At 35.4% G+C, this 21966-nt stretch overlaps 1 protein-coding gene across 2 annotated transcripts in view; it reads right to left on the bottom strand.

Annotated features, from left to right (window-relative positions):
- Window positions 1–21966, bottom strand: part of CSMD1 (CUB and Sushi multiple domains 1) — a 1197532-nt gene that overhangs the window by 3935 nt on the left and 1171631 nt on the right. Inside the window, exons 62-69 of one of the 2 annotated variants that reach the window (XM_063330346.1) lie at window positions 21815–21888; window positions 17590–17701; window positions 16310–16489; window positions 14599–14643; window positions 10210–10371; window positions 9079–9191; window positions 8259–8346; window positions 2942–3074 (exon numbers count right to left, since the gene is read on the bottom strand). In XM_063330346.1, the coding sequence (XP_063186416.1) occupies window positions 2942–3074; window positions 8259–8346; window positions 9079–9191; window positions 10210–10371; window positions 14599–14643; window positions 16310–16489; window positions 17590–17701; window positions 21815–21888 (907 nt within the window). The remainder of the gene's footprint in view (window positions 1–2941; window positions 3075–8258; window positions 8347–9078; window positions 9192–10209; window positions 10372–14598; window positions 14644–16309; window positions 16490–17589; window positions 17702–21814; window positions 21889–21966) is intronic. The other variant, XM_063330347.1, reaches the window with a different exon arrangement.

The following is a 21966-nucleotide window of genomic DNA, read 5'->3' as shown; positions in this document are numbered from 1 at the left end:
AGTGGCTCCTAATCCATCCTTTCAATAGGATCTTGGGTTTTAGACAAGATAAACACTGACAGATTTCATTGACTTACAGATTTTCAAGCAGAGGTAGATAGAACGGTTTAGTAATTTGCTGCTATCAGCTGTTTATTACCATTCCAGAGCAGGAAGTTAGTGTTGCACCAGTCAAGTGCTGTAACAGGTCTCCTGGGTACTACTACATCTAAGTCAGTGCAAAGTCAGCCAGCGCAGCTTCAATCAGGCAACTCTTGCACTGACATGGCAAGTGTCCAGAATATATTCCACTGCCAGTGCTAGTAACCTTCAGATAAGGGTCAGTAATTTCAGTTATTGCAGACAGATCTGCCATAGCATGCCTGCTTACCTCCAGAAATACTTCCAGCAACAAACACTACTAAATACCTTGACACAGATTTTCTATGTCCAAACATATGCAATCCGATTGATTGAATCCTAACTAATATTCAGGTAAATTTTGACATTTGAATATCAAAGGGTAGAAAGAATTATCATTCAGTAAACAGTCTTCTATTTTGGATAGTGTTTTACCACCATAAAGAACATATCAAAACTTCCAGGATATTCACATTTTTATGCAAAGTTCTGCTAGAACATATTAAGCCAATAATTAAATGAAAAATAAAACAGGATTGTGCAGACTTTCTGATATATCCACTAAAATGATATCCTAGTATATTATATTTTACTACTTTCACCTTAAATCTCTTAGCATCTAAAGTACCTAAACAAATACATAAAGGAGATTCAATGTATAATTTTATACATGTAATTCAAATAGGGCAAGTCAACAAATAGGCAATAAGTCAACAAAGTGCAAAATGTAGATGCTTGGTGCTTAATAAACTTAAAACAGTTTAGAAAAGAATCTCATGATAAAACTTCAGAAAAGTGTTCTTGAAAAAAAATTTTTAGAAGATGATACTGTTTTGGATAGCATTATCACTTATTAAATTATTACTGGAAAGATGTCGGTAATGGAAACTGACAATCTACAAATAATTTTTTACTCATAAATATGTCCTTTTCTGCATATTTTCATTTTAGAAGTAACAAAATGTGCTTAGAAATCTTAACTAGGAGCTTTCCTAAGTGTAAGTAATTAAATATATTTTAATTTTGTTCAGAAAGACTGAGATGCTGCCTTCATTCTGGAAGCAATCCCTGTCTGTCAGATAAAAGTTACAGAAACTGTGTAAAAAAGGTTTAACAACCCTGGTTCTGATTAGATGGTATTAATCTGACATAGGCACAGCAGAAACATCCATAAAATCATCCCCTAAGAAGACCTTCAGATTCTCTGATAGAGAGAGCCTCTAGGGGCATAACTACTATCACATCATTGTGAAAATTTCATGTTGTTATTCTGCTCATTAAGGTAATTTCAAGAAAGTGCCTTCAAAAGTCACATATTCTGTCCTCTTTCCTTTGGAACCTCCTTTGTTTTAAAGAGAATAAAGGTGACCTAAAGTTACTTTACATCAGTAATCAATTTATTAATTTTCTGATTACCATATGACACTGATAATTCCTCTAAAAATTGTGGTTTAATGGAAGAAATTGTTTGAATCATACATATCTAATGCATTGAAATTAGGCTAAGGTAGGCAGAACTCCAATGCTGCACCAGCAGAACCATAAACACTGGAATTACAGCTGCTCATCTGAAGCTTAAATTTTATCTCTCTTAAATACATTTATATCTCTTCTAAATAGAAAACAGAATCTCTGCTGCTCACTTAGGACACAACAAACTTCACAGAATAAACCCCTACGTACCCCTATGTCACAATCCACTTTTATTAATTTTTCTTAGGGTTTGCTTCCTATTTCTAAGAGCAAAGTAACAACAATGTTCCCTTTACGTTCCATCTCTTCAACCCATCTGAATGCCTGCTGTTTAGGTTCCCCCCATTGCAGAGGAGCTACCTGAGAATGCCAATCTCTAGGCACCAAAAAGGCATCTTACAATACCACGTTCTGAGACAGAGTTCATAGCTCTTCCTGAGCAGTTTTTTCAACAAAAGGCTATATTACATTTCAGGACATGTATCATTTTAACTGGAGTTCACAAGTTCAAGCCCCACTGCAATTTCTTTTTCCTAAATCATCTAATGCTGAGATAGGTAGACAGTCTAGTCTATCACAGGGCAATGGTGGACTTCAGTTTGTCCACGTGATTTCTTATAATCATGAAATCCTCTTGGTATCATGATTACAGGACAAAAGTTTTAAGAGCATGTTATTAAAAATCAGCCTTTTTTTTAAACACCATTTTGCAGGTCAGAGACTATTGTACCTCAGTACAAAAATATAAGAATTGTTCCAGAAAGCTCTAGAAAATAGCACTCAGAATGAACAAATGTTCAATAGATACATAGATATCAGCTTTTAACCCAAATTCAGACAAGCTGGTTGGATTTATTATATTATCTAATGACATATAAAAGTTTCATATGAGCTGAAGTGATGCCAATTCTAGTAGCATCCACTAGCTTATTCAGCATGTACTGTAAGTAGTCTCATTATAGGCTGTTCCCTCATGGGATTTATGGATTTTTCAGCTTGCATAATTAATACTCATAAGCATTTTGAAAGAAGCAGCATACATTCAACTTAATAAAGCATTAAAATGAAAGAATAAAACATGTGACCTGAGATTTCAATCTGATTCAACCTAACGAACCAAGAAGGTTGACAGATCTTTGCTCCCTAACACGATGACTCATTTTTCTAATTGTTCGGCATTAAGAACTGCCCTGCACTGAACCCCTTCACGGGAATACTTAGAAATTTTTGTCTTTCTGGAGAAAAGATATTCTTGCAAGCTTTAGTATTCTGCTGTCTAGTTACACTTACCTATCAAAATTAAAACAAAAAGCTTATTAAGTTACGGAATAAATAACATTTACAATACCTGTGTTTGTAGAGGTAAAATGCAAACCCTGATAATATTAGAGCAAAGAATGGTACCAGGATGGCAGCTGCAACAGAACTGCTGTTTGTACCATAGTAGTGATTTGAAAGGTCTGTGTCTGCACTTAAAGGACCTGAAATGAAACAAAAAGGGTAGAAATAAAATTCCCAGGTTTTCTATCTCACAGTTCTCTCTTTATTCAAGAATACAAGAAAATGGTGTCTTGATAAAATAATCGTATTTAAAAACATGAATAAAATAGCATGCATTATAAATGTTGTTAAAACCACTTAATAATGTACCAATAACTATCAAAATGATCTGAAAACAGTAGTCAGCAAGTAAAATAGTTATGAACTACACCTCTCTCACGAGTCACTAATTTAATAAATTTAAGCCATTTACCTTCTACAAAAAAAAAATATATTATTAATACTGCACAAAATATTCTATGCTTGCAGCCTTAACATTCAGCTGAGAAACAAGCAGCAACGTGAGACCACATCAGACATGAAAAAGGAAGAGAGAACTGAGGTAACTGCAATAAACCACAATGGCTCTGCTCAGCTCCCAGGTCCGTGCATCCGCGTGCATGTCTTGGCTGCTTTACAGCCTGCCTTTAGGGGTGAAACACGAGCATGTTTTAGAGCCTGTGGCAGCTACGTTTGGACTGGAATAAAACTGAGGTGCAGGGAATGCAAAGGCATGGCCTCGCCAGGTTCCTGTCGTGGACAAGCAGATAACCCGGACTGTAAGGCATTTTGCAGAACACATTTTTTCATCAGTATAAAGACAAGTATTATTAAATCGCTTAATAATTGTCCAACTTGACAATACAAATTGTGAAGGATGAAAATTTTAAAGCAAAAATTATAGAAAATTTAATAGGAGACACTGGTATTTACCACTCAAAAATGCTCCAACCCACCAGTACACACCGTCTCAAACAGCACGACTTCCTCATTGATGGCAACAGCATCAATCAGTGTTTTTAGGGCACTGGCACAGACCAGTTAGATAGCAGAGACACAGCCATTGTGCTGCTTTCAGCAGTCTACTGAAATATCTAAATAAGTTGCAAAACTGAGGCAGAAACAAACATTTCTCCTATGACTTCTTGCAGTTCAAGCTCAATGCAAAAGAGGAACAAGGTACGTTTTTGTTCTGTTAGATATTTTTAAAACTTACATGTTTCAATTGCTAAGATCATAATACATTTTCTGCAATTCATTTTACAAAATGTATTAATTAATTACAAAATTAAATTACAAAATTGTATTAAATTGCCATTGGAGAAATGTTGACCAGGTTTTGACTGTGCATTGGGTGTGCTTTTCATTACGGAAGAGAATCGTTGCTGCAATTCTGGATAATCAGAGTTTTCTTCATGTATGAGACTCAATTTAACTAAAACACAGTTGGGTCTACCCATTACAATCATTTTCAGAGTTGTTTGTGATTACACATATCCTGATGTGAACTTTGTATTTATTCTGGCAGCGTTATTATGATGAGAAATAGGAAAGCCTATTGTACTGCTCTAATTTAGGTATTAATTGCTTCCACAGCTTAAAAAACAAAAGTGGAAATAACTGCATGCTAATATACCAAAAAAATAAAATAAATAAAAAAAGAGTGCAAAAATAGTTTCTTTTTCTTTTCATTAAAAAAACTATACTTTGTCACTGGGAAACTTGTTATTTAATAGAGGAATATTCAGTAAGATTTCGCAGAATATCAGGGGTTTCTTTAGCCTCCTGAAAACAGCAACAGTGAAATCATTATTGTGCAAGCTTCTCTGGAGACATTCAAAACCCGCCTGGATGTATTCCTGTGCAATCTGCTCTAGGTGACCCTGCTCTGGCAGGGGGTTGATCTCTGAAGATGATCTCTTCCGATCCCTACCATTCTGTGATTCTGTGTACTTCTACCCTTCAGATGGCTACTGAGTTTTGTCCTTTATACATACTAGAAAATAATACTTTTTGAAAGATAATATTCATTAAGAGCATTTCCTTATCATTGTTTGGAGCTTTCAAATACATTTCCCCTGTAACTCCTAGGCCAGGAGTTTCAACTGTCTGGTATTAGTAGAGCACGGCTCAGTTTTACTAAGAGAACTGCTGTTGAAGTGGGAGAAAATGTGACAGTGAAAGCCATGCAAGATAAGAAAAGTAGAATTACAGGTAGAAGAGTAATTTCTGAGACAAGGATGGTTAGCTGCTCAAGGATTTCAGAGAATAAATACCAACACAGAAAGCAAGTCAGCAGCTTCCAAGGAGCAACAGAGACTGGACCTGACTGATAACTGCCGGATAGCAAGGACTCTTTGGGTACCTCATTGCTTATGAGGAGTATATTAACATATAGTCTCATAGCTCATTAGTTCTAGCTATCTATTTGTGCATTAGCTAATGCACAATCATTTTGTACTCTGAAGCTGTGAGTATCCTGTTTAGATGTAGAGTTTCTTTGGGAATAAGGAAAGCTGTGCTAAAAGATCTGGAGAGGAAGGATGACACCTTTATAGAGTGAAATTTTAATTTCACATCTCATGATGTTCAACGCTTTTAAGAGTTGATCAATTTCAAGAAATGAACATGTATTTCACAGGCGTTAATCAAATATATCACAGATGCAAATTAATTATTCATCTTTCATATTTCTTGAAAATATTTGTTATCTCAATCTGGATAAACTAAAAAAGTACTTTGAAGAAAAAAAAAGGAGGGAGAAGTGGGTTATTGTATTTACGCAGAGGAAATAAATATAGGAAAAGAATCACTTGGTGAAGAAAGTTTCTCTTCTTACAAAGCCACCTTTTCATACAATTTTAAAGTACAGTCCAGATTGGAATGAACAAGGCCAAGATTTTAGAATAAACATGTTCTAGAACTGTAGTGGTGAGGCACAGGCACTCAGAAATTACAGAAACTGAACGTAGCCACAGACTTGCAGCTAAAAGCTGCAAATTTTTAACTTCCAGTTATTAAAACATAACAAAACAAGCAAAAAGCCCCCAGCAATGACTGATTACTTGGTGAAACAGGTTAAATAATTTGTTGTCACAACTTGGACCCCTTAAACAGGCTCAGATACAGTTCTAAGTCTTTTGTCAGACTGACAACAGAGATCTTTTTGCCCTATGGGTTATTCTATAAGAATACAAGAAAACTTATGAAAGGGGATAAACAGTACTTAGAAACAAAAGTTCTTTCTGTTTTCTAGTCATTAAGTCCCAAGACTAGGCGTATCCACTGAGCCTGGTCTTTCTCTAGTACTGTGTGATAGGGAATTCTTCATCAAATAGGTTGGTCTTTCACAGTTAACCAAGCATTTCTCAGTAAATGCTGTTTTTGAAGTATGCTTGCAGGTGAAAAATTTCATATTACATTATGTATGCACCAGTGCATACATAGTTTATGCATACTTCTGGCTTAGTGTAAAGGCAGCAAATAATTTAACTTCCTGCAGAAAGAGAAATATGTTAAGTCTTCAGCTGGAGGACACACGAGATCATTACCTCAGCAGAATATTCAGGAACAGAATAGCTTTTAAAAACAAAGCAAGTTACCCTTGAATATGAGAGGGTATGGACAATTATGACCTGTGTTGCCTGGAAATTTGCTGTTTCCTTTTGGCTGTAGGTTATTCAATAGAGAACAAGCAACCTATACAAAATCAGTGCCTATTTAGCAATCACATAAAGAAATCCAATAGAGAGAGTATCTGCATTTGTAGCAAGCTCTTTGCTGAAGATGAGAGGCCCTCAGCCTAAGAACGCAACTGTAACTTAGACACTTTGGCTCCTTACTAGCCTTGGGAATATACAAACTGAGCTCTCATATTGCAACTCTGAACAGTGATACGGACCATGTTTTCCACTACTGTAGTATACACCCACTGGAGAATGCTGTCGCTGTTGAATTGTCATTCTGCTTTTTCTTCATTTACCCCCAGGAGTTACTCATTTCACTGTTAAAACACATGAATCCAAACTCTTATTGGGTACCTGGCAAACCATGGATATCTTTTTTGGCTTGTTTTAAGGAAAAAAAACCCCAACAACACAGAAACCCCACCCCCTCCAAACAAAACCAAGGAACCATACTCTCACTGCTTTGAGATATCAAAGGCTGCTAAAAAAGACAGATGTTTGAACAAATCTTGATGCTCCGCATTTACAGTGTGCTTGTTAAAATCAGAAAGAAAGAGCAGCTTAGATATTACAGTCATAACGGCTACACAAAAGTACAGGCAAACAACCTGTCCCACACGAGTTTTCTCTGAAGAATGAAATTGTATTTGGCTTCAGTAATTGGCAGTTCTTAGGCTGAGACTCTGAAGAGTAAGGTTTCTGCCCCTTGTGACTAAACATACATAGCGATCTGAGAACTGGCCAAGACAAGAAAATCCATAGGATAACTGCTATTACAGCAGCTAATAGAACAGAGAAATACAAGGGAGACTCGGCAGAACTTTAAAGGGCACTGGGTAAAGCACCGATGAGGTTAACACAATCAAGGCAATTTACAAAATGTAGATACAATCTGGTGTAGATATATTGGCTAGGCTGCCTCCTCCTCCTCGCCCATGCTTTGCTGCCTATATACTGTGCTTCGACCACTCTGCAGTCGTTCCAGGATCAGGAAATAAAGACGTCTACACTTGGTATTTGCCAAAACTATTTTATGGATAAATATTTCATGAGTAAATGTTTTATTAGTTTTTATGACAAAATTATTTTATGAATAAAATAACTAGTTTTTCACCAGCTGCTGGAGCACTTGAGTCCACAGCTGTAATATATACCTCAATCACTCATTTCATATTTTTGGCAGCAAAACAGAATTCTATCTAAATACATATACATGAAACATCCATCAGCAGCAAGAACCTTCCAAAGGACACTATTAAAATCAGTGTTGATTCTGTCCTTTTAATTTCCTATATGATTCTGACTGCTGTTTATAAATTTGAGTAGAAAATATCTTTGCGTTGCATGATACCCCTGTTACTTTCAAAACGACATTCACAGAAAAGCAAGCAGTTGCAAAGGCATTCTCTTTAAGAGCATCCTGTAATCGTCTTATTAGGTAGCTATAAAAGAAAACATGAGATAGTAACATATTAAGCAGAGTTAAATTGTGATTTGAACTGTATATTTCAAATATGCGTATTACATTATATTTTTTTATATTATTAATGGCATAAAAAAACCATGCCTACTTCAGCTAGATAGCCAAGTCATTTGTTGAATTCACTCTTGCAAGACCCAAAAAGATTAAACATATTAAATCTCTATGAATGCATTTACCTTGTCTTTGGAGCATAAATTTTCCAAAGTCTTTTCCATGTATATCACCTTGATAGGTAAAAACACCTCTTTCAAGCCCTGATGATACCTAGAAGATGTTGAAACATAAAAAAAGATTTCTGAAATAAATAAGTAATAATGTTTAGCCATTTGTTTTTCTGACTTAGCGTAGATATATGGAGCCCAAATTTTCCCTTTTATTCTTTAAAATAGTGAATTCTTTATGCTTATACAATATTTATCATTTTAAGTTTGCAACAGTATTAAACAAAGTTTCAAAATAACACCTGGAATGACTTTAACTATCCAATGGATATTCCTGGGTTTTAAAATTCTTCAACTTGCATATACATAATTGAATTAGTATATGGATATAGAAGTTCACTGAATTCTCATATTTTAAATTATTTTTCATAGAAAGCATCATGACGCACAAAGGAGAACTACAAAGAGAAAATAACTCTCTTTTGCTTCAAGATTAAATGTAATTTTATTGCAACGAACTATTTACCAAACAACAAAGTATTTCTAAGGGTAAATTTCCCACTCTTATCTCGGAAAACAAGGCGAAAACATGGCAAAATATGCCGATTCACTCCACCTTCCCCTTCGTAAACTAAAAATTCTAATGAGAGTGTGGTAGATAGACGTTCGTATACATATTTTTGAAAAGAAAAATAATGCAATCTCTACACTGACATCTAGAGTGCCGTATTCCATATTTGTAATATAAAAAGTTGGATAGAGTTATGTAGGAAGTCACAAACGACTTCAAAGTTTAAACTCAGCAAACTTTATCCATAGGGGTCTGATTACTTACATAACCATCCAGCGCCCAGTTGTCGTTTTCAAACTTGCTTACAAAAATGTCACTAGGTCCTTTAATCTGAAAAACTTTCAAGAGCAAATGGGCTTCTTCTTTCTTATAAACACCTATTAATAAAAAGGAGGTAAACACATGCCTTTAAAACAATTTTTCAACTAGTTTGTTCAAATATCCTTTCAAAGCTAAGTGTATCACTTTAGGACTAAAATATTTTGTGGAAAACGTTCCATAATAACAGAATTTTATAACCTGGAAAAAACAAAATTTAAAGTGCTGTAATAACAGGATCTCATTTTACTGATCTTTTGCCCACATTGTATTTGATAACAGGATGCAAAAATGGTTTTGTACTGTTTCATTTTATAAGTAAATAGGAAAGAATATTTGTCTTTTCATAAAGTATTTCAATAATTCTAAATACAGATAGAATTCCTTGCCTGAAATTTCCTTGAACTGGGAAAAATTGGATTTACTCACATCACAACAGTATATTGTTACAGTAAATATCAATAGTGCAGTGAAAGAAAATTTACTGTACTGAAATTCTCTCTGAACTCTTGACCTTAAAAGCTGGTAATGCTCTTTTCAAATATAACTGTGATCAGGGGCTAAATCATAACTTCACAGTCAGATCTGCAGAAAGGAATACACGATGTTGATTAAAAAATATGCATAGTTTACTAAGTTATTCAATTATCTGTGCCTATTTTATGTTATACCATTATCAAAACCATATTGTTTTAAAGCAAATATTAATCACTATTGAATAATGGAGCTTTTCAATGGTACAGTTCTTGTAATGCCTATATGCACTTTGTCTGCCACTTCAATATTACCTGGGAGTTCAACACATCACTACTGTCCAACAGTCCAAGATTAAAAAACCCTACCTCAGTATTTATTTGAAATGTAAGGGGAAAGATAGATGGGTGACCGCATATAAATTGACTGAAATCTGTGCAGACCATTCCATTAGGACCTTTCCCTTTGCAAAACGAGCAGAAAAAGATTTTTAAGGAAAACCAAACTTTTTGTTGCTTTTTGTGTTTGGTAGAAAATATAACAAAACTAAACAAATGAAAAAATTAAAAGAACAGCTTTTTAAACACCAAATTCTGAACCTACCTGATAGTTTGAGTTGGATGTTGGATGCCTCAATGAATGTGGCATTCACTTTGCTGCTTGTCGTATTGAACCAATCAACAGTCAGAGTAGCAGGCTGTCTTTTTCCTAAATATTCATAAAACCCTTTCCAGAGTGAATTTATGAAAAACACGTCTGAGGGAACTAAATAGAAGTGGGCAGAAAAGAAACAAGGAAACGAGTAAACTACAACAAAGTATCAATCTTCCTAGCCATACTTACGCTGTTCATTTTTTCTGTTACAGCATCAATCCACTACTCTAAAGAGGTATTATAGTAAAAATTTTACAAAAGTAAAGACAATATATCTAATGACCTTTACACACAATTGCCCATAATATACTACACCTGTCTGTTACAATATATATTCTTAAATAACCTCACACTTCATAGCTTATGTGCTTCAGTAAATGTCCTCAGGACTATCAGAAATAATGGACTCTTCCCCTAAAGCCTTGTAGCCTTAAGGTATGAAGAAATAAAGAATAATATTCTGAAGTCAGGGATTCCTGGAAGGAGACACTGTCTTAGGCCATCCCTTTTGTTTCATTAATCTATTAAAGCAGCACTGTGTGTGATTTTCAACCGAATATCAACTGAAATCACTGATTTCCATATACACAAGGCTTTTTTTTTAGTCATTTTTAGACTCCACATCTTTTCTCCATACACTATTACTGCACCTCTGAACAGTGAAGTTGCCAGAGCAGGCAACTTTTTTGGTTTAAAATAAGGGTCTGTTTCTCAGAAACTGCAGTTTGAATAATCTGAAGTAAAAACCCTATAAAATGAAGCACGAATTATAGGAAGAAGTGTATGTATTTGGGTCATTTATTTGATGTTATTGGTATTTTTCCTCTGTACAGAAAAAATAAATGATTTACAGGTCATTAAATGTTGTATTTTAAATATCTAGCTAAATCACCAACAGAGTAGAAAAAGTCTCTCTTATTCAATAGTATTTGCAATATCAACATTAATTAAAGGAGAAACACAGATGAGAAAAAAATTCTTAGGAGAAAATATGTTCATTTTATGTCAGATACATTTACAGGGTCCTACATGTCTTGAACATTCATTTCTCCCCTACACATTGCAATATTTCTCCCACATAGTTTGCTGTTATAAACTCCAGGGAGGACTTCCTTCAAACATGATGGTTAAGTTAAACAAATAGTTAAGTTGGCCAAAAAAGACCAACCCCCCTCCCCCCTCCTGGCCAGGCAGCACCCAGTGTTTCCTGGCAGCTTCTGACAAGTGAAAATAGAGGTTTTTCTACTTAGTTCTAAGATTTTTCTAGCATTACAATTTGAGAAGTAAAGCTTAAAAACCACAATAAAACTTTGTAAAAAAGAACCGTTTAACCAAACACATGATATCTTGACAAAATGGCAGCCCTAGCAACAATTAAAATTCACCCTTACTATCCATGATCACTACAAATGGTACTTGCTAAATAGCTGAAGACTGACATTAGAAGAGTGTTTCACGCTCTTCTAAGTGAACCCTTAATATAAATTATTGGATTTTTTTTTTTGCATTTTATCGAATTCTGAGCACTTGTAAAGACAGCTGTCAATATTTAAGGAAATTTATCAGTGTAGGTATCCTGTGTATCCATTTTGAATAAATTCCATGGATACCTCCTCCTCCACCTAATCGCTGATTGCAAAGATTCCGTGATTCCGTGAAAAAGAAACCCATGTCAATAATACCATGTATTTCCAATAAAAAATACTGACAGGCAGTACATCTGAAAGTCTGATGACTGATTAGCTGTTGACTGTCATATTATTACACTTCCTGCTATGCATTTCATAAAGAGGAAGGATAATAACTGCTTCAGTGCCTTTTGCCTTCAAACTGTGCAAAAGCCACAAGTAAATTTCAATTGGTATCTCACAGTACTTAGAATTCATATATTTTCGGCAAATATATGAATTCTTTAAAGGGTCTTTCAGACTCTTTTTCCTAGGTGCTTTTTTTCCTAGGTGCTCATTGCTTTGCTACAATAGTGACATACAGTGCATTTGAAACCTAGCATTTTAAAAATGTTAAAATTATTTTTATTTGCCTTTGCTTTTAATTAAAATTTTGTGTCTGAAGTTATTCTCATGAATGTGACCATCTACTATTACTGGTATGAACCTGGCAAGTACTATGTAAGACTTTTATAAAGGAGCAGACGTCATACTACTTTTGTCACATTCAACATCTTCAGTATCTAGTTTCTCTAACCACTCTAACTGTCAATAATAGCTGTTAATCTTTGCTAAATAGTACTGTTGACTCAGTATTTAGAGAGTTTGCACTTGCTGCAGATGGACAGAATCAGTAGGGAAAGAAAATAGCAAAATACATTTTTGCTTCCTCAGTCTTGTTTTTGTAAAAGGTTAAAATGCAAGTGCTGCAGTCCCATGGATGCTGCTGAGGAATCGGAGTGGCTCTGACCAATTCTGCCGAGCTTTTGCAATGTCCCTGCCTTTCCCACCCACTGTGGAAAAAACGCAGAATGAGAAAAATGAACTGGGTATTATTACACTAATACTGCACCAACTGCGGATTCTCCTCAGAATGTGACAGATGGGGAAGTCCATGACTACTCATTAAAACAGCTTCCAAACTATTTTTGCCAAGACTGCACAAAGCAGTGAGAACCATGGGAACCCGAGTATTTCTTAAACTTCACATGGGTATTGCGAGAATTCTTCAGTTGCCATTCAATTACAATTTACAGCACTGTAAAACTGATAGTTACTATTGCTTATGAAAACATTAACTCTGGGGGAACAAAAGCAATTTAATAAACAATAATAAACATAATTTATATTCAGATATTCAAAGGTGGGATATCAGAACATGAATCTATTCTGTTACAAAAACTCTAGTTTAGCAATATTAGCTTCACCCCATTTAAAATACAGATAGCAGCAAATGGAATTCCACCAAAAGCCAAGATAACAAGGTAAAGTAAATGTGCCAAAGTATACAGTGATCTATACTAAAGAGAATTCACAATTTAAACAGACATAATAATAGTTAAGACTTGATTTTCAAAAACAGCTTAGAAGTTTTCCTTGTTAATTACTGTCATTTGTTACACAGTTTTTGTTCTCTTCTTAACACATTGGCATTTTGAATCATAACATTTCTTTTTTTAAAAAAAATGCCTTCCAAATAGTACTTACTTATCAGAACTAGTTATAACGGACATGACGTGGTGTGAATTGATACTGATGCTCTGCATACTGAATGTATTTGGAGACTTGGTCTGTATTTTAATTTGGCATTGAAACTTCAAAACCTGTGTGGTAGCAGATTAATGTATACCTTAGGTGTTCGGTGATGTGAATCCTCCAATAAATGAAGACTGTATATTAATTATAATGAACACATTATATCCTGTGTTATTGTGAGTCTGTAGAAGTAATGCTTTTGAGAAGAACTCATTTATGGTTTCACCTGACACTCTCAGTAATAAACTCACCAGGAAGGTTAATTATTAGCAGAAATACCTTTTTATCCCATCTACTCTACAGAGTCCTTCTGTGAACTGCCATGAGTGTGAACCATTAATCTTATTTTCCCTGCAGCTTGCTACAATTCAGAATACAGTGTTGCAAGCTCATTTATTTGGTGAGAACTCTGTTCATTGCTAAATAAGTTAGTAAAGAAAAAAAAAAGGTCTTTTATTTTCTGAAAATGATTGAAACTGAAAGACCTACATCAAGGATTCCTCAGATGCATTTGTCTATTTTGTCACTGACAGAAGGAAAAGGTTAACTGCACCCATGTTCATGAGGAGGCACAGAAAAGGAGCAGTAATGTTTGCCTACTGCTGGTGGTCAACACAGCTTGGGAAACTCTATCTTAGAGTACCTTGAGAGTTTCCATGAACTGAAGGCCATCAAAATGTCCAAAACTGGTTCTGGGTTTGTTGTTTTGATTTTTTTGGTTTCTTACAACACTTGCAATGTAAAGGGCAGAACTCTGAGTGAACCAAATCCCTGCAATTATAGTCTACGCTCATTATAAGGCTCTCCATTATAGCAATCTCTCTGATATAAAACTACTTCAAATCTGGGTTTTGTGTATATATGCTTTATCGTTTTGGTTTGACAGGGCTTTTTGTGCACTTCACAAAAATGGTACAGTAGAAACTGAAAAAATGTTGTTTGGGAAAGAATTTCATAGAATAGGTTTTACATGGCACTAGTTATAGCTATTAAGAAAGACCTCAACATTTATATTCCTTGGAAATGAGTAATAAATACTTAAGTTAAATATTGGAAATAGTTTTATTATCCATAACAATCTAGGGTGTAAATAAATTTGATTTATTTAGATCTAAAACTCTTCTTGTATACAAACCTGGAGTTTTAGTTATTGTTTCATTAACTTCTCTCACTCCTTTACCTACAAGTAAAAAGACAAATTATCATTTTCATGAACATATTTGTTGGTTGTTTTTTTTTTTAATAGAATGTTAAAACAATGCCTGATGGATGCAATCATCACTTATCTAATAGAGCCATATTTAAAACAGAAATAACTGGTCTTGAATACTTTACATGTTAAAACCTATACACTTACACAAAACTATCAGAAAATAATTTAGGTAAACAACATTTTTACTGTGGAAAGTTGTCTGGCTAGCCACGTATTTCATATATTTAGGCCTAAAATTTTTATATCAGTCCCAGTGCTATAAAAGAGAGCCTTATAGAGGGGACAGATACTATATCTAATTATGAATAATAGGATATTAAATATAGCAAAAATTGTGTTAATAGGGATTGACACATTTATGACACAAACCAGCAAAAGCGAGATAGCTGGATTAAAATGACAGGATCAGATATCATGGGAAAGGATCACAACTGGTGTCATTTGCTATGTTTCTGGTACACTCAGCAGAGTTATGTCCATTGACCCCAGATCAAGTTCTGGCCTCATATCATTAGCCACTTTAAAAAGGCTAATATCCTGTAGGAAGATTTGGTCTTGCATGTTTTTTTTTTTTTTCTTTAGGAGCAGAAATTCACTGATTAGATTGATCAAGTGCTAAGAAAGCACAGAAAGCCTGCAGAATTATACCTAACGACTGTAAGCCAATCAAAAAAAGAATCCTTGCTTACCGAAACCTTTTCTGTGCTTTATCTTTAATTTAAAAAAAAAAAGAAAATTAACAAAAAACATACAAGATTGATTATCTTAAATTACTACTTATATAGTACCCATGAAAAATCACCCTTTAGGGAACTAGAATTAGAAGACAACTTTTTATGTGTCGATCATGTGTCTTGACAATGTTGAAACAAAGTAGTCTACCTATACGTTAATGAAAAATCAAATATTGTTCAAACGTTAAATTTATTTAGCATTCTTTAACATATTAGAATTAAAAATGATGTTGGAAACATCTTTCCCATGGGATCTGATTATTTTTCCTTTACTCACATTATAAATATAGCTTTATTTTTTTGAATTGGGAATTTATAGCCATGTTTATTCGCATATGAAGTACAAATTTAGGCCTCATAAAGATATACTTAGAGCTACTCTAGCAAAACTATATGAATTTTACATGGATGTAAATAAAAGTGGAATCTGGTGCAAAGATGTATTTCTTTTTTTATCATTCATTTTTATTTTAGAAGATTTTTGTAGACAAAAAGCATACTTGAATGAATCTAAATGGCAAACTATGAAATAACTTTTTTTGTTCCTAATAGAAAATCATACATTAAACACTGTATAAATTGAAATACACTTTAAAACTGACATAAATACAGTTAAAAGTAATACTTTATATTGTTTAGGTCTTGTTTGCTTTTGTTACAGGTAAACTTACATATGTGTGCCAGTGCAGTTACACACACACATCCACATGTTTTCCTCCATGAGTTCTAGATGCTATGCTCACTTTGATTTTTTTACTGTTTCGTTCATAATGTAAAAGCTGTTGTGTCATACGTGTTTTTAAATAGTAAGTGGAAAAATTAATTCTACTATATAAAATGTCAGTGAAAAAGAAATCCAACAAAGTAGGGCCCAACATATCACTTGACTAATGACTTACTTTTACAAATAGGTGATTTTCCTGTCCATTTCATATCTGGTTTACATGTCCGATGCTCTGATCCACCAGCAAGAAAAAATCCTGGCTGACAGGTATACACCAAAGTATACCCTAAAGTAGGAAGATCTATTGCTTTCACATCTACGTGTGCCGGTGTCTCTGGCTGCCTGCAAGCATGAGCTGCAAAGGGTTGTTTAAAGTTAGAAAAAGTGTTGATAAACAGTTTCCATAAGATTAGTGTACATAATTTGAAATAAATGCATGCCAACTTACTCCCTTTCATTATGTAAACTTTGTACACCTTTTAGAAATGTCAAGTAGCTATTAAATGTAAAAGTAACACTCGGAGCATATAATTATATTATTGTGGGAAGATGGAAATGATACCATCACATATTTTTAAACAATACACCAAAATTAAATCATGATAGCAAAAAGAGTTAAAATGAAGGGAGGCACAGGCCATTGTACATGGTGCAATGATTGGTCCTGTGAATTATTGTACTGTCAGAGCTTCAAGCATCACTTCCACTCAGTGTTTTAAAGAGCCTTGAAAATTACAGGGCAGTTATTGTGCTAAATAAATTCATTATAAATTTCAATTGAAATAAAGGTTCCATAGGAAGGCTTTGTCATAGTACATTGATTATAACAGATGTGGTTGCTCAGTATGCTTCTTTCCCTGTGCTCCATGGTGTTCATTTATAACAACCCAAAGATAATTTGAAATAGGATAAGGATCTAAGGTCATTCTAGTGAATTACTTTTACCTTAGATCAGCGTATTTTAATACAATAGTTATTTGATGTCCTCCACCCCATACCGAGCTATAAATACACTAATCATTTACATACCCATGCATAGCCCAGAAACGATGAATTTTGCTGAGTTCTAGTTCATAAAATAATAGCCAACAAAACAGCCCCGTGAATACTTAGGACACTTTTTGTTCTCTATTAATCCAACACACACACAAAAAGCTAGATTAATTTAAAGCAGCTAATGTAGTGGATTAATGAGGATAGACTTTTTTGAGTAAAACTGACAGAATTTTCGTGAACTTAATGAAAAAAAAATCTGAAAAACCTTACATCAAAATAATATCCCAAATACATCTTTGGTCTTAGAATAGGAAATATAAAAACATTTAAAAATACTGTTTTGAATAAAGTTTATCTTTTTGTAGAATATAATTTACTATGAATTACCACCTGCATTACTTTGTAACTCTTTTAAAATTGCACAACATTCTAACTCATTAGATAAGGAACCAGACTTACGAATGCATTCAGACTGTATGCCACTCCAAGTTAAGTTAGCAAGACAAGAACGGGTGGTAGATCCCTGAATATGGTAACCTTTTCTGCATCTGAAAAAGACTGTGCTCCCAACCTAAGGATCAAAACAGAATGTTAGATAAAAAAAGGTATCCATCACATGTAGTCATATATCAAGACAGTAATAAGCTACTCGAGACATTTTTTCAAAAATAAAAATGTCCTATTTTTACAGTTTCTAGAGTTAAACTTTTTTTTAATGAGATGAAGAGTTTGAGCAATTGATCTTTTGTAACCTTATTTGAAAGCAATAAGTGGAAAATATTGACAATGCTGTGTACAGGGAAAAGAACGACACTCATAAATTTCAGCTATTAGTTTGTCAGTGTGACAGAAGCGAACCAAATGACTGTCTCTCTTTCCTGTACATCACTGAATATATTTCGATAGAGCTTGACCATAAAGTCTGTTTCTCATTGTGTGACTTGACTAAAAAAGTTGATTAGAGGAAAAAGAAAAAACCATGAAGAACTGTCCCTACAGTCTACAAATCTGTTTCTACTACAAATCTACAAATAAATTCACTAGAGAAAACTCCAGGCCACAGTTCCTTACACTGCATTTGTTACTATAAACTACCTAAGTTTTACTTATGATTTTCAACTAACAGAGTGATGTTATGGAAAGCCTTCCTATGGTCAACTGTGATATGACCTTTCTCAGAAGAAAAGGTAAAGTAACTGAGAAAACTCTCTTCAGACTTCTGCTGAGAATAGAAAAGCATGAAAACTGGATACAAAATTGAAAGTCATGAAGAATTTTCATAACATATGAGACAGAGATTGTGTGGAAAGTTCTAATAAAATGGACTTGATGGCATTGACAAAAGCAACCAGAATACAAATCCAGGTCAAGATATTTAAGGATGCGGGGCTGACTGGTAATGCATTGCTTTTGTTTTGGATAAAACATCTTGGCAATAAATATGATCAGATGAAATGAAAAAAACACCAAAAAAATAATATTATTTGAAATTATACAACTTTATTAATAAAGTAACGTCACACGGACAAATGCAAGTAGGTTGCGAATGGGCATTGATCAATGTATATTAATAAAATTAGCTTGCAGGTATATAAATGCAGGTAGCTCTACACTGCAAATTTCATAGAAGGACTTCAACGGACATTAAAAATGGGTGGTTATCTTCAGAAGTGCCTACCTGTTAACTATAGACTCCATCACATATAAACAGATTATCACAATAGATGTTCAGCAAATGCAACACCAGTTCTTCCTGAAGTGGCTTGGGAAATTCACTGGTACTTTTAAAGGTCAAATTACTGATATGGCTTTGTAGACTTATCTATTTATAACTACTTTTTAACTTATACATCTCTCTGTCTTGCCAAGGACACACAGCACGTCCGTAGCAGAGACCGGAACCGAGTGTAGCTGGTCTTGACTCTAAGTCACCTTGCTTCTTGTGATCCAAAAGACCAAGCAAAAAAATAACGTCTAGGTTCAAGGTAGTTACAGAGCTGTATTTCTCACGTTACAGGCAAAAGTAAAAATAATAGCAGTGCACTCTGTATAACGCTTGGATGGAAAATATTGGAGGCATCTGTAACAGTCAGCGTAGTGAAGCACAGAAGGCACAAAATGAATGGGGCAAGACAGGATGCTGGTAGACAGTGGAAAACCCTTCAAAGGTCTGCTGCCTGTCATCTCACCTTTCTGTAATGAGGAAAGACTGTTAAAGATGGGTTATACTAGATTGGCTAACTCATACAAACAGGAAGCCTACTAATCACATGCCAAAAAAAATCTACTTCACTAGCACTTGCAGAGAAGTCTACATCTTGTACATCTGAAAGTGAAAAACATCTCATCTGAGACTGAAAGCACATTGTATTGAGTTTGTGCAGCAAGGTTTTGGTAGTGGGGGAACTACAGGAGTGGCTTCTGTGAGAAGCTGCTAGAAGTTTCCCCCGTGTCCGATAGAGCCAAGACAGACCCGCTGCTGGCCAAGGCCAAGGCAATGAGAGGCAATGGTAGCGCCTCTGTGATAACATATTTAAGAAGGGGGAAAAGTTGCTGTGCAACAGCAGCTGCAGCAGCCAGAAGCAAGGAGTGAGAAAATGTGAGAGAAACAACTTTGCAGACACCAAGGTCAGTGAAGAAGGACGGGGAGTAGATGCTCCAGGCACCGGAGCAGAGATTCCCCTGCAGCCCCTGGTGAAGACCATGGTGAGGCAGGCTGTCCCCCTGCAGCCCATGGAGGTTAACAGTGGAGCAGAGAGCCACCTGCAGCCCATGGAGGACCCCCCACCAGAACCGGTGGATACCCGAAGGAGGCTGTGACCCCTTGGAGAGCCCATGCTGGATCAGGCTCCTGGCAGGACCTGTGGAGAGAAGATCCTACGCTGGAGGAGGTTTGCTGGCAGGACTTGTGACCCCATGGGGGACCCACGCTAGAGCAGTTCATGAAGAACTGCAGCCTGTGGGAAGGACTCACGTTGGAGAAGTTCATGGAGAATTGTCTCCCATCAGAGGGATCCCATGCTGGAGCAGGGGAAGAGTGTGAGGAGTCCTCCCCCTGAGGATGAAGGAGTGTCAGAGACAACAGGTGATGAGCTGACCACAACCCCCATTCCCCGTCCTTCTGCACCGCTTTGGGGCAGGAGGTAGAGAAAATCAGGAGTAAAGTTAAGCCTGGGAAGAAGGGAGGGGTGGAGGGAAAGCGTTTTAAGATTTAGCTATTATTTTCTCATTATCCTCCTCTGATCTGATTGGTAATAAATTAAATTTATTTCCCCCAAGTCGGGTCTGTTTTGCCCATGATGGTAACTGGTGAATAATCTCTCCCTGTCCTTATGTCAACTCATGAGTTTTTTGTTATATTTTCTCTCCCCTGTCCAGCTGAGGAAGGGGAGTGATGGAGCGGCTTTGTTGGGCACCTGGCATCCAGCCAGCATCAACCCACCACACACATACTTGAGAAAGACTAAATACAGAACAGATGAAGACCCACCGTTGCCTCTAGAGGTGAAGGAGAAGAGAAAATTAACCTTCATGTTCAACAGACATTAGAACAGTGAATTGGCCAGTACAATTCTATTATTAAAGACAACTTGTGAGGAAAATAAAAGGGGGAGAGAAAAAAAACAACTCCCTGATCAAATTAGGTGCAAAGATTAGAGTTGGTTTTGAAGTGATGACGGGGACAGGAGCAGTGTCAAGATGAGACAATAGACAGAAAACCAACTACACCTATTACTAGAAGAAGAATCACCTCGGGCGTGAGGCCACAAGATGTGGCTAGGGGAGAAGCGCCTTGGCATCTGCGAGCCAGGCAGCAGGAGAAGGTGAAGAAAAGAGCTGCCAGCCACAGCAGTGACAGACAGCACAACTGCAGGAGAGGGAGGGTACCAATAACCAGAGGAACTTACAGAAAGGACTTTTTGAAAAACAGATCTACTAACTTGACCGTAATGCCACGGGGCACACTGCTCTAGGTTCAGAAATAAGCAGAACATCCAAATAACATATCTTAGATTCCAATTGCAAATATTTATACCTGAAGAATCTATCCACAAGAGGTTAATCAAACTGTATAATGACTGTGGATTGGTCATTGTTGCATCTACTTTTATTTCCTCGGTCACTTCTCTGACTGTCACTCAGTAAACTAATAACCTGTGAGGAATTTGGAAATTATAGAAAGGACATTCATCACAGAGAACCTGGATCCAACACATAGAATAATTTTATCTTCTCTGACTGAATAAAATGTAACATGAATTGCTGATTTAGTAAAGCCACTTGCTGACTTTTTTTGTCAAGGACTACATGGCCTTTGGATCAGACAGGTTTTTGGTTGTTAGGTATTTACTGACTATTCATCAATGTATGAAAGAATTATGATCATAAAGCAAAGTAATTATATCATGTCATATCATATTAGGTAATCAATTTATAAATAGTCTTCCCTACTGAAGTCTACTAAAGGACTGAATACATGATATATTTGCAAGGTTAGAAGTTCTTTCTTTAAACTGTATGTTCAAAAAAAAAAGGTTGGAATGAAGCATGAGTTTTTATTAAAAAGGAGTGGAAATTTCCTAAGGTTTACATCAGACATTTAAGCCTGCAGATAATTAAATATATTTGTAATTATTAAATGCATCTTCACTTTAGAAAGCTAATAAATAAAAGAAAGGATTACCTCATAACCTCTGGAACTGTTTTGTATTCCAAAATGTGGAGTACCAGGGTCTGTACATGTATTGTGAGCTGGATCTAATGTAAAATGTGAAACATGAGAGATATTATTATGGTATGCAAAGAATTATCTAAAAATGTTTGCAAAGATTAAGT

The sequence above is a fragment of the Chroicocephalus ridibundus genome, chromosome 3, assembly GCF_963924245.1.
Source record: "Chroicocephalus ridibundus chromosome 3, bChrRid1.1, whole genome shotgun sequence".
NCBI classification, from domain to species: domain Eukaryota; kingdom Metazoa; phylum Chordata; class Aves; order Charadriiformes; family Laridae; genus Chroicocephalus; species Chroicocephalus ridibundus.
The sequence above is the reverse complement of the archived record's forward strand: the minus strand, read 5'-3'. Positions and strand labels throughout refer to the sequence as shown.